This window comes from Fistularia commersonii, chromosome 19 (assembly GCF_037954325.1).
Source record: "Fistularia commersonii isolate RoL2024-O1a breed Wild chromosome 19, RoL_Fcom_v1.0, whole genome shotgun sequence".
NCBI lineage: Eukaryota > Metazoa > Chordata > Actinopteri > Syngnathiformes > Fistulariidae > Fistularia > Fistularia commersonii.
Genome location: NC_141302.1, coordinates 385,679 through 398,291, shown reverse-complemented (window position 1 = coordinate 398,291; position 12,613 = coordinate 385,679). Strand labels below are relative to the sequence as shown.

General features: G+C 56.8%; 2 protein-coding genes and 1 long non-coding RNA gene across 3 annotated transcripts; all 3 read right to left on the bottom strand.

The window, feature by feature from the left end:
* Nucleotides 1–2,572: 2,572 nt before the first annotated feature.
* LOC147223211 (uncharacterized) lies at nucleotides 2,573–3,910 on the bottom strand. The gene is made up of 2 exons (XR_015107543.1): nucleotides 3,784–3,910; nucleotides 2,573–3,202 (listed from the first exon to the last, which is right to left on the bottom strand). It is a non-coding gene; the product is annotated as an uncharacterized LOC147223211 (long non-coding RNA).
* A 58-nt stretch (nucleotides 3,911–3,968) lies between these two features.
* Nucleotides 3,969–5,638, bottom strand: LOC147223210 (hyaluronidase-like). Its single transcript, XM_086166104.1, has 4 exons — nucleotides 4,676–5,638; nucleotides 4,498–4,587; nucleotides 4,124–4,404; nucleotides 3,969–4,023 (listed from the first exon to the last, which is right to left on the bottom strand). The coding sequence occupies exons 1-4, from the start codon at nucleotides 5,636–5,638 to the stop codon at nucleotides 3,969–3,971; spliced, it is 1,389 nt and encodes a 462-aa protein (XP_086022230.1).
* A 1,469-nt stretch (nucleotides 5,639–7,107) lies between these two features.
* On the bottom strand, nucleotides 7,108–12,225 carry LOC147223209 (F-box/WD repeat-containing protein 7-like). The gene is made up of 13 exons (XM_086165306.1): nucleotides 11,995–12,225; nucleotides 11,406–11,485; nucleotides 11,012–11,147; nucleotides 10,442–10,576; nucleotides 10,217–10,340; nucleotides 10,008–10,141; nucleotides 9,552–9,665; nucleotides 9,163–9,344; nucleotides 8,845–9,070; nucleotides 8,214–8,280; nucleotides 7,999–8,142; nucleotides 7,755–7,904; nucleotides 7,108–7,678 (listed from the first exon to the last, which is right to left on the bottom strand). Exons 1-13 carry the CDS (start codon nucleotides 12,031–12,033, stop codon nucleotides 7,533–7,535), a joined length of 1,677 nt encoding a protein of 558 aa, XP_086021432.1. The 5' UTR covers nucleotides 12,034–12,225; the 3' UTR covers nucleotides 7,108–7,532.
* Nucleotides 12,226–12,613: the final 388 nt, after the last annotated feature.

Here is a 12,613-nt window from a genome sequence, read left to right as displayed (position 1 = left end):
GTCCACTGACAACACTGACCTTCATGCCTCCGGCTTCCAGCTCCAGGGACTCCTTCTCCATCAGAACCACGATAGTCCAACATCAGACCTTCTCATCTTCTACCCGTGCTGCCTTTCCACCTGCTCTCCTGGGCTCACAGCATCTCCACCTTCCATCGTCCAGAGCTCCTCCTCTCAGTCCAGACTCTGGCCCTTCTTCTCTGTCAGCTTCAGAACCTGCCTTCCTCCTCTCCTTCACCACCTCCAGCAGCCCAGGTCCCAGAGGTATCCTGTCGCACCTTCAGCGCGGGTGATCGGCACCACGGTTGGAAGTCACAGAGCAGGTTTGCTTATTTTGTTTGTCAGGTTTTACGAGGGCAGCCCTTCCTACAGGCCTCTGCACATGTCCAGCTGTGGAGCAGCTCAAGGAGAACTCTTGCAGTTGCATTTGCTTCACCCCTTCATTAACTTCTGGATCTTTTGGTGAGAGAGCCACATCCACCCACCTCCTGCCTGGTAGATCCTGTGAGAGCATCCGTTTCCATTGGTCTCCAACGATGAGCAACACCAGGCTCACCCCTTACCATTGTCCAGTCGCAGACTTAAAACTGGTTGTCAGAAGGTCATCTTGAGAGTCTTCGCGCTCCCGTCATCTCAGTCCCTCAGGGTGAGGTGGTGGTCTTGAGTCGTCTTGAGTCCCTTAGGAAGTCGCTTCGGATCAAACCGTCTCCCAAATGACTTCAATGTAATGTAACGTCCTCGCGCAGGCGGAGATCGGTCTTTCCTGTGTGGCCGGCAGAGATGGTAGGTGTTGGAGGTCTGGATGAACGGGAACGGTGAAGGACGTCCCGATCAGGAACAGGAGCAGATGGACGGTGGTCCTGTGGGCAGAACAGCCCGGCTTGGTCCATGTCAACTCCTGCATATCGCCACCAAGTGGAGAAGGAAAAGCAAAAATCATTATTTTTAGATTTTATTTAAGGTGCCTTCAGTTACTTCATTTTATTTTTGGCAAATCTCTATTTTACCTTTCTACATTTCTACATCTGCTCCAGGTTTCCATGCTGGAGAGCAAGGCTGGAGTTACCTTGTTTCTTCTGAGGGTAGCAGTGACTTGTTCTTGGGGTTGGAGTCACATCTGATTTCCTGTGCGATACTGACCCAGTGTCTTTCCCTCTGCACTTGAACAAATGCAATGACGGCTACAACGGCAGGGCCGACGTTGACACGACCAAGTGTTCCTTCCGGGCGTACAGCCGGTTCTGCCGTCCGACTCATTCGTGTTTCGTCAGCCCTGAAGAAGCCACGCGGGCAGATCGGCCGTCAACCCGCTGTCACTTGCTGAACATGGTATGCCGTACAGTGGACCGAGACCTGCTCTGCAGAGCTCCAACTCTCCATTCTGTGGATGGACCTGGGACAGGAAGGAGGCCGACACCATGTTTCCATGGACCGTTTCTTATGACTTTTGCAAGTCTTCACCCTTGTGGAGATCCTCACCTGCACTGTGAGGCGACACACACAGGTTAATAATGAGGCCAAATCTACTCTGGGGCCTCAGAAAAGACCAGGTGAACCTTTCCACGGCTACTGTTGTGCCGTCCTGCTGTTGCCTGATCCGTCATGCTGAGTTTGATCTTCATCATTTAGCCCCGCCTGCGGCTGGCCGACCTGCCGGTACCTGCCAGGTACTCTGGCAGAAGGAGGTCCTCCACGGACCACAGCAGGGGAAGATGGACACCTCCTCCTGGGACATGCAGACAGGCTGGCAGTGGACTCGGCAGGTCGGAGGACATCATGTACCACGGAGTGGAAGCAACGCCGGGTTGTTGCTGAGGCCTCGGGGGTTGGAGAACGGCGTGTCCGATCACGCCCAAGACACGGGAGTGGAATGCGAAGGTAGCTTCTCCTGTGCTTTTCAGCCGACGGGTTTGAAAGTCCGTAGCTTTCGTCTCGTCCGGCTCAGACTTCCCTGGCATCCGGGCCTTCTGACGTCTCTTCTCCTGCGTTTACGCAACCGATGAACTCGTCTGTCCTTCAGACAAGAGGCGGATGGGGGTCTGGGACCAAAGGTCTTGCAGCTTCAGGGGCTCCGGCTCCTCCTGGGTCCAAGAGGGCGGCGGTGTGCTGTAGCTCCGTGGAGCTCCTGGCAGGGAGATGCGGGAACAGCTTTTTGTCGATTGTCCGGCATCCACTCTGCGTCCACTGTAAGGTGAATGGAGTGACTTGTTCCAGAAGATGGAGATTCACTGACATCCTGGCCCTCATCCAGTCGTCTTTCCTCTTCAAGGCGAAGGTCCTTCTGCTTCGTGCAGGGACCGGACTTGTGACCTGGCAGAGGTCCGACATCCCGCCAGGCGTTTCCATCCATGGTGACGGCGATGGAGAACGCTTCCTCCCACTGGCTGGTTTCCCATCTTGAAACCACCGCAGGCCTCCTGGTTTAAACATCTCCACTGCTCGGTCAGCCTGTGATCAAACTCCTTCTGCCGTCCGCAGAGTCTCACGCGATTGACAATATTGATCTTGTGCTTCTAATCTCTCCCTTCAACCCACCGCGGAGCCCCGTGGAGGCAAAGAGCTCCCGGCCATGACCCGTCACACCAGCTCTCCAGCTTTTATTTCTCAAAACAAAACAAGCAGAGTCATGAATCCACCTTCTCTCCTCTCGGTCCGCCGAGCCTGCTGTCCGAGTCCACTGACCGGCAGACCAGCTCTTCCTCCGCTCGAAGGTTGACTGTGAGCTCGGTGCCGTTGGAGGAAATCATGAGCTTTCTTGTGGAGACCGTCCACTACCGGCCTCCATGTTAGCTTGGAACTTCAGCCTCCCTGATCCAGATGTTCGCCGTAAGGCAGTTTGGAGCGCCAGTCCGTTCTCCGGTCATCGCCTCCTGTTAGCCTCCGACGGCGGCTCGTGAGCTGCAGAACTGGATCATCCTGTCCCTCCACCAGAGGGCGGTGTTGTGTCGGCGGTCTCTGATGAAGATCCCTCCACAAAGAATCTGACAAGCATCTGAGGTATCTAAACATGTGGAGTCGCACTCTCACATGCTCATCACACCTCTGGACATCATAGAGCTCCTAGCTGTCCACCTATCCAGGTGTTGGGATCTTGGACTCTTGGGATCCTTGATCTTTGGGAGGTTTGGCCTTCACCTGATCCGTCCACGGTCGGGGTCGTCCACGTCTCGCTCTGCGTGCCGTTCTTTCCGTCGCTCAGCACCTGTCCGTCAAACACCGCAAAATATCACTCTGGAAATTCAAAACCGCAACTGACAATTCAGCTCGCCAAACACGGAGATACCCGGGAGTCCAGCACGTCAGATGACCTGTAGCTTGTTGCCCAATACAGCATCTTGCTATTATTAGTATGAACACCGAAGCATAAAACTGCTCAATTTAGCACGAAGCCGAAGGTCTGCCGGCATACAAGTCATCTCCCGTGCGGCGGCGCTAGGACACCTCGAGCAAAGGGTGTTGCAGTAAAACGAGTCCCTGATACCAAACAAGGGGCTCAAAGGACGTCCACTGAACCGGTGACCAAGGAACTTCAAGGTTCTCAAATTGTGTACTCGCCAACACTTTCCCTTTCCCACCCCCAGAAAGTAAACTTTGATTTATTCAGTAAATTGTTATCATCCAGTCACAAATGATTGTAGATCAGTTTAAGATATTGGTTCACAGAAATCTTCTTCCTCACAGCAGCCGCAGTCGGGTTCTGCTGTTCCGGAGGCGGAAGCACCTCCGGAACAGCAGAACGGCGGGAGGAAAAGGCAAAGCTGTAAAGGCGGATCAGAGTTGAACCTTGTCATCGTGACGAGGGGAGCCCACAAGGCGGTGGGAGATCCGTGCGGACCATCAGTACTCCGGCGGCGGAGAAGAGTCGGGCACGGGCACGATGTGGACGGCGGCCACCTTACGCCGACGGAACCTGAAATACAGCAAGATCAACACGATGAGAAGAACAACGATGCCGACACCGGGCATGGTCACTTTGGCCAGCATCTGCGGACTGATGCCGCCCTCCTGAGCCTCTTCCTCATACTGGTCATCGGTCACGTTGTCCACCCCTTCGTCTATCTCCTCCCGCTCTGTCTCAAGCACTTCTTTTGGTTTCTGTACAATTTTCAGGGCCCTCTGGCACGGTTCCTTGGTGTAGCACATGCAGTCGAAGGTCTGGTTGTACCAGACCACGTCCTCCTGCCTGAGCCTGCCTTTGACGTAGAGCTTGCCTGAGGTGTTCCTCTCGATCTTGAAGTGCTGCGGATTGAGATGGAGGTACACGGCATCCACCGGGTTCTTCCTGACGCAGCGGCCTTTGCTCATGCAGATGGCCCGGCTGCAGTGTCGCGCCGCAGTGGTGACGTTCAGGATGTACGGGTTCAGGAGGTTGGACATGAAGTCCTTGGTCTGCGTGCAGGTATCCTACGGGAAAAGGGGCGGACAGAGTTATAGCCGAGAAGAAGTCAGACGAACGGCACAAATACATCATTTGGTCCATGAAAGCCGGGCTACTACCTCTGTTGCGCTGAGTCTGGTGTTGGTCCACATGATGATGCCGGCGGTGCCCAGACTCGCCGCCTCCCCGATGGTGGTGACCAGCGATTCCTGGAGGACGACAAAGAAAGCCCGTGAGAAAGGGAACCGCTTCCCGGACAAAGACCCAAGGCCGTCGGAACGGAAAATCGTGTCTCACCAGAGGGTACAAGTCCAGGAATTTCTTCTCGTGCATGTAGTAGAAGCTGCTGTAGGTGTAGATGGGGATGGAGTATTTGGGGTTGTTGAACTTGCCGATCCTCAGCGCCTCCCCCACGCGGTTCCTGGTGAAGATAGTTTGATAGGTGTAGTTGGGTCGGATTCCGCGCGTCAGGTAGATGGAAGGAAAGAGCACGGTGACCTCCTTCCAGAGCCATTGCAGGAGGTTGTTCCTGGTTATCTCCGAGGACGGACACTTCCCGTCCCACGGATACGGCTTCCGGTGCGGTTGGTCGTAGTAGTGGTTGTAGCAGTCGGGAAACAAGTAGAAACCCCAGAGTCTTTTGTCCCTGGTGTTCTTGGCGACCCTCAGCGTTTCCAGAAACATCTTCTTGGCGGCCTCTTCCAGCTCGGCCTTCGCCTTCACACCCACGTCCTTCTCGCTCATGTCGGGGAACCGCTCCCGGACGTACTCCCGCGACAACCGCTGGTAATGTTTCATGTCGGGGGTCCATCCGTTCCGGACCCACCTCGGCCGCCACTTCTCCCAGTCGATCACGCCGATGCCGGGGATGTTCTCCGGGCACCACTTCAGCAGGTCCTCCTTGGCTTTCTTCAAATGCGCCCCCATGTCGGTCTTCTGCGGGATGGCGGCGTAGTGGACCTTTTTTATGTAGCTTCTGTTATTAGGGTACACGTCGACGTAGGGGTACTCGCCCAGACTGTGCTCGTAGAGCAGCGTGATCACCTGGTTGGTCTTCTTGTAGTCGCTCACCGTGTAGTACTGGGAGTAGTCCCAGGTGATCTTCTTGATGTAGCAGGTGTCGAAGGCGTTGAGCATGACCACGAAGGGGTTGGCGTGGAAAGGCCGCGGCGTGATGGGCTGCGTGTGGATCTTGAGGGGACGGCAGGCGGACAACAGCGAGGCGGCGACCAGCACGGACAGCGGGTCCACTCGGAACATTTTCTTCTCTGGATCTGCTCTTTCTCCAGGTGTCGGTCCCCCTCGGGCTTCTGCTGGAACAAATTCCTGCTCCCCGAAGCTGAGGAGGTTCCATTTACAACTTTGGGAGGAGGCTTCGCGGCGCCGCCCCGGGACCCCGGCTGTGGTGTCACAGGTCCCGGCCGGTCCGGTTCCTCACCGGGGAACCCGAGCGGTTCCGTCCGACCTCCGCGAGCTGTGAAGACCTCCCGGTCCTCTTGTTTGGAGCGGAGGCTCGGACGCGCCTGCAGGCCATCACAGGCGTCAGCGTCCGTCCAGGAGACGCTGTCATCTTCACGCTCCCGCCAGGTCCGGCCTGTGAAGGCCAGAAGGTCAGGATCTCTCCAGAACCTCCGCCGCCGCCGCCGCAGGGGGGAAGGATGAAGGAGAACCCAGGAACCGGTTCCTGCCCTCAGAACACACCTGACCGGGGGCGCCTCTCCTGGGAGGACCTGGCACCTCCATTCCATGGACCTCCAAGACCTGATCTCCTCACCGGGTGGTCGAGAGGAGCCGCCATCAGCTGAGGGGCGGAGCTTCAGCCGGACGGGTCAGCTGTCAATCATCCAACCCGGCGACCGCTCAGCCACAACTACTGACACTTGAGTCTTCAAGGAACCACGGAGAACATGGAGAACCCAGGAAGGAGATCATGGAGAACATGGAGAACCCAGGAAGGAGAACATGGAGAATCCAGGCAGGAGAACATGGAGAACCCAGGAAGGAGAACATGGAGAACCCAGGAAGGAGAACATAGAGAACATGGAGAACCCAGGCAGGAGAACATGGAGAATCCAGGCAGGAGAACATGGAGAACCCAGGAAGGAGAACATAGAGAACATGGAGAACCCAGGCAGGAGAACATGGAGAACCCAGGCAGGAGAACATGGAGAACCCAGGAAGGAGAACATAGAGAACATGGAGAACCCAGGCAGGAGAACATGGAAAATCCAGGCAGGAGAACATGGAGAACCCAGGCAGGAGAACATGGAGAACCCAAGCAGGAGAACATGGAGAACCCAAGAAGGAGAACATGGAGAACCCAGGCAGGAGAACATGGAGAACTCAGGCAGGAGAACATGGAGAACCCAGGCAGGAGAACATGGAGAACATGGAGAACATGGAGAACCCAGGCAGAAGAACATGGAGAACCCAGGCAGGAGAACATGGAGAACTCAGGCAGGAGAACATGGAGAATCCAGGCAGGAGAACATGGAGAACCCAGGCAGGAGAACATGGAGAACCCAAGAAGGAGAACATGGAGAACCCAGGCAGGAGAACATGGAGAACTCAGGCAGGAGAACATGGAGAACCCAGGCAGAAGAACATGGAGAACCCAGGCAGGAGAACATGGAGAACATGGAGAACCGAGCTGAGGCAGGGCATCTGAGCTGAGGATGGCTGATGATCTGATCAGATGATTGATGAGGTCAGAGATCTTCAGTCTGGCATCAGTTGATCAGACCTGTTTATTGATTATTGATCACGTTCCTCTTCTTTAGAAAAAGCGGAATCTTTACAAACCTCTGATTGGCTGAGGCTGTTGCCGGGCGACGGCAGCTCAATGTCAGATTCATCCGAGCTCCGCCAATCGGCCGCGCGGCCTCGACCCGACGCCTCCCGATTGGTCGGTTCGAAGGCGGAGGCCCCCCCCCCCCCCCGGCATTTACATTCAAACACTGGCTGGTTGCCATGGAAACCACAGCATCAGGGAGAAACCGTCGGCGGCTCTGGAAGTTAGCGGCCGGAGCGGCGATGTCATCCGTCCGCCGCCGGCCAATGAGGACGAGGCGTTACACTCGTACTTCGGTTGAAGACCCCGTGTGATGTCATCGGGCGGCCGATGACATCACACGCTCCCCCGGGAGGGGCGGCGTCACTCCGGCCGCCCGGCGCCGGCGTCCCGGTCCCGTTCCGGGTCGAAGTCCAGCACCAGCAGCTTGGTCTCCTCCGTCCCGTTGCGGCTGCCGGCGGCGCAGACCAGCCGGGTGTCCGACGCCCGGATCCTCCACACCACGCCGCCTGGGGGCACACGCCGGCACCGTCACCTCGCCGCGATGTCACGGGCCCGGCGGGCGCGCGGCGGCCGTGCGCTCACCTGAGCCGCGGCTCTGCAGCGCCACCACGTCCCTCAGCCAGGCGCCGCTCCGCAGGTCCCACAGCTTCACCGTGCCGTCGTCCGAGCTGGACAGAACCAGACCTCCACAGAACTGCAGGCAGGTCACCGCCGACCGGTGCCTGTTGGGACCTGCAGGGGGCGTCGCACCGTGACCCTTGACCCCTCACACACACACACACACACACACACACACACACACACACACACACACGGGTGCACTCACCCTGCAGCGTCTGCAGGCAGCGTCCCGTCCTGACGTCCCAGACCCGCACGGTGGCGTCGGCGTTCCCGGACACCAGGATGTGTTCCCGCAGCTCCATCCCGCTGGTCAGCGATTGGTGGCCCGTCAGCGTGTGCACGCAGCCGCCTGCAGCGGAGCACGCCGTTAGCCCCGCCTCCAAACGCCCGCCGCGCCGCCGCCGCCGCCGCCGGCCTCACCTGTCTCCACGTCCCAGACTCTGATGGACGTGTCCAGAGACCCGCTGACCACGAACGCACCGTCAAACTGCGGACACACACCCGCGTTAGCCGTGCACGTGACATGCACGTGTGCATGTGTGCTTAGATGTGTGTGTGATCATGCATGCTTTAGTGTACGCGTGTGTGTGTGTGTATGATACCTCTGTGTGTATGTGTGTATGTATGCTTGTATGTGTTCATGCGTGTGTACAGGTCTGTGTGTGTGTGTGTGTCTGTGTGTGCGTGTGTGTGTACTGTACCTCTGTGTGTTTATGTGTATGTATGCTTGTGTGTGTTCATGCATGTGTACAGGTCTGTGTGTGTGTGTGTGTGTGTGTTTATGTGTATGCATGCTTGTGTATGTTCTTGCATGTGTACAGGTCTATGTGTGTGAGGGTTTGTGTGTGTGTGTGTGTGTGTGTATGGTACCTCTGTGTGTATATGTGCATGTATGCTTGTGTGTGTTCATGCATGCGTACAGGTTTGTGTGTGTGTGTGTGTGTGTGTGCGTGCGTGCGTGTGTGCGTGTGTGTACGGTACCTCTGTGTGTTTATGTGTATGCATACATGTGTACAGGTCTGTGTGTGTGTGTGTGTGTGTGTGTGTGTACCTGCAGTGAGTACACTCTGTTGGTGTGTCCCTGCAGTGTGTGCAGACAGGCCTCAGTTTCGGGGTCCCAGACCTTCACCATGAAGTCGTACCCCCCCGACACCACGCGCCGCCCGTCGTACTGCACGCAGCGCACGGCGGCCACGTGTCCGCTGAGCACACGCTCGCAGCGTCCCGTCGTCACGTCCCACAGCCGCAGCGTGGCGTCCCGTGAGCCCGACACCACCCTGGCCAGGAGGGGGCGCCGTCCGGTCAGGTCACACAGTGGATGCCGCGTGTGTGTGCGTGAGTGTGTGTGTGTGCGTGTGTGCAGTGTTACCGGTTGCCGTGGAGATGCATGCAGCGCACCGTGGATGTGTGTCCGTGGAGTGTGTGAACACACTCGCCGCTCTCGGCGTCCCAGACCCTCAGCGTGCGGTCGGTGGAGCCGCTGATCACCGTGGAAACCGTCATCTGACTGCACCAAACGCCGCCCGTGTGGCCCGTCAGCGTGCGCAGACACTGACACACACACACACACACGAACACACACACACACATGCACACACTTCAATTCTATTAAGCACACACGTGTGTCTTGTGCATGGTGAAAACACGCACACACACACACACACACACAGACCTACTGTTCACATTCACCCACCCACTTTACACACACACACACACACACACACACACACACACACACACACACACACACACACACACCTTCCCGCTGAGTGCGGACCAAACCCGGAGTGTGTTGTCGTCGGAGCCGCTGACCACGAGGTCCCCGCTGACCTGCAGACACGTGATCACGTGGTCGTCATGGCCCTTCATCACCTGCAGGGACCCGGCAGCATTAGCATCAGCGTCAGCATTAGCATGAACGTCAGCATTAGCATGAACGTCACCATTAGCATGAACGTCAGCATTAGCATGACCGTCACCATTAGCTTGAACGTCAGCATTAGTGTGAACATCAGCATTAGCATGAACGTCACCATTAGCGTGACCGTCAGCATTAGCATGAACGTCAGCATTACAATGAACGTCAGCATTTGCGTGAACGTCAGCATTAGCATCAGCGTCAGCTTCGGCCTCGGCATTGTCGTCAGCATTAGCGTTGGTATTAGCACCAGCATTAGCATTAGCATCAGTGTTAGCCCGGCGGTGCGCTCGTACCAGCGGCTCCCGCCCGCCGCCCCGCCTCCAGCCGCTCTGGATGCGCTGCTGGCGGATGTAGGTGGACTTCCAGGGGCTGACGGCGCCCGGACCCAGGCACCTCCTGCGGCGGGACCACCAGCACTCTGAGATACCTGCACAGGAAACCTCACACAGTCAGGTGTGTGTGTGTGTGTGTGTGTGTGTGTGTGTGAGTGATAGAGCATCACCTTCCTCACGACACTTCTCCCTCCACAGCAGGTTGTCCTCAGCCAAGGTCCTCCAGTAGCTGCAGGTCTGAGCAGCCTGGAGGAGGTCCTTGGGGGTCAGGAAGGTCAGCACGTACAGGGCCAGCTGACACACACACACACACACACACACACACAGTTAGTGTGACTGGTTAATACATGAACAAATGTGTGTGTGTGTGTGTGTGTGTGTGTGTGTGTGCGCACCTCCTTTGGCAGCAGGGATATGAAGTCCCTCTGAAACTGGGGCTCGATGAGCTGCATCATGTGCTTCACCTGGTTGGACTCACACTTGTCAATCAACATGTCCAGAGCCTGCAGCCTATCAGATGTGTCCCATGACTGCACACACACACACACACACACACACACACACAAAATGAAGTTGTTCTCATCTCACAAATCCCCTCAGAAAAGGAGAAGTAACTGCCAACAGTAGCTGCTAGCAGTAGCTGCTACCCATCACCGCTAACAGACATTGGTAACAGTAGCTGCTGGCAATCAATACTAACATTAGCTGCTAGCAGTCACAGCTAACAGTAGCTGCTGGCAGTCACTGCTTACAGTAGCTGCTAGCAGAAGCTGCTACCCATCACCGCTAACAGACATTGCTAACAGTAGCTGCTACAGTAGCTGCTGGCAGTCACTGCTATCTGTAGGTGCAGGCAATCAATACTAACATTAGCTGCTAGCAGTCACTGCTAACAATAGCTGCTGGTAGTCAGTGCTAACGGTAGGTGCTAGCAGTAGCCATAAAGGAAAGGTCAAAGAACCAACCTGGAAGGTAAGCAGCCAGTCCTGCAGGCCGCAAGGGGGCGGGGCTGCAGCCGGGCGCCGCCGACGAGCAGAGATGCCATTGGCCGGCTGGAGGTCCCCGAGGGCGGGGGGCGGGGCCTGAACCACACCTGAAGGACTGGAGGAGCGCAAACAGCATTAGCATGGCAGGAAAACATCGGCTAACGCGTCATCCAGGCTAGCACGGGATGCTAACAGCACGCTAACAAGTTGAGAGGCTGCTTCCTATTTTCAGGAGGAACCCTATGAATGTTCTGAGAAGGTGTGGCTTCTGGAGAACACTCCATCCAGGAGCTCGCAGGCTGGAGGACTCTGGTTCTCCACAGGTTCTATGATGGTACAAGACCACGGGTCGCCATGGAAACACAGGAGATACCTGAGGGACCTGCTGCCTTTGCGTTTCTTCCCAGAAGGAAACGGCCGTCCATCAGGGCCGTGGTCCAGCTTCCTCTTCATCTGTGGACACACACATCACCTTGAAGGAAGGTTGTCCTGAGTGTGTGTGTGTGTGTGTGTGTGTGTGTGTGTGTGTGTGAGACACATCTCAGCCTCAGTGTTCATGCTACAGAGATCATGTGTAACGAACACGTTACTTTTCCTTCACATGTGTGTGTTTTATTTTGAAAATCCCACGATCTGCGTGGATAAAACTCGGAGCGCGTGACGTCAGCTCGGCTCTGACGGATATCGATTGATTATTGCGTCTGATTGATAATTGCGGGTCGGTTCGATCGGGTTTTCATCGGCGGATCGATAACCGCCGATCGCGGCGGGAAAGGACGCTGCAAGAAAAAAAAAAAAAAAAAAAAAACCGGTTCCGCAGTGGCCCGGCGAGCACGCGGCGTGCACGCGCCCCCGGGGCGGCACGTTTCCGTCCTGGAAACCGCCTCGTCATCCGGGGCACGAGCCTGACAGCTGTCAGTCAATCACCCGCCGGGTCGGGTCGATCGATAATCAATAGTCACCTTGTAGAAGATGAGCTTCAGCGTGCCGTAGAAGCCCATGGCGCTGCTCCTCTTCTTCTCCTTCTTCTCCTTCTTCTCCTTCTTCTCCTTCTCCTTCTTCCTCTCCTCCGCCGCGCCTCCGCCGCGCGCGCACCGTGGGATCCCGGAACCGCGTGACGTCACAGAGCCGTCGATGGATCGATGCGGGCGGTGATCGATCCGCGGCGGCGGCGGGCGGGGACATGCGGTGTGTGTGTGTGTGTGTGTGGGGGGGGGGGGGGGTAGGATGCGGCGGGAAAGGGGGCGGAGCCACAGCGTGTGTGTGTGTGTGTGTGTGTGTGTGTGTGTGTGTGAGCACGCTTTACTTTGTGCAACACACACTCACCCTTATGGCGGGTGGTGGAGTCGGTCCTCCCTCAGGTCCTGCAGGACCTACCAGGTTTGAGGACGGGTCCTGGTCCTGGTTTCAGGCCGTCTTCTCAGACCTTCAGGTCCACATGGCACCGGTCTCCTCTGCCGTTGTTCTTGGGCCGCTTCTTCTGGCCTCCAGGAGCACAGGACCTTCAGCGTTTGGTCCAGGTCTCCCACTTTGTAGACCAGGATCGTAGTCCTTCCCTGGAGGCTGTGGTTCCTGGGCTCT

Coding starts and splice junctions, on each gene's coding strand:
- LOC147223210 (XM_086166104.1), bottom strand. CDS start 5,638: ATGTTCCGAGTGGACCCGCTGTCCGTGCTGGTCGCCGCCTCGCTGTTG. Junction 4,588..4,675: donor TCCTGGACTTGTACCCTCTG/GTGAGACACGAT, acceptor GTCGTCCTCCAG/GAATCGCTGGTCACCACCAT. Junction 4,405..4,497: donor CCAGACTCAGCGCAACAGAG/GTAGTAGCCCGG, acceptor CTTTTCCCGTAG/GATACCTGCACGCAGACCAA.
- LOC147223209 (XM_086165306.1), bottom strand. CDS start 12,033: ATGGGCTTCTACGGCACGCTGAAGCTCATCTTCTACAAG. Junction 11,486..11,994: donor TGAAGCTCATCTTCTACAAG/GTGACTATTGAT, acceptor GTGTGTCCACAG/ATGAAGAGGAAGCTGGACCA. Junction 10,142..10,216: donor GGAGAAGTGTCGTGAGGAAG/GTGATGCTCTAT, acceptor TTTCCTGTGCAG/GTATCTCAGAGTGCTGGTGG.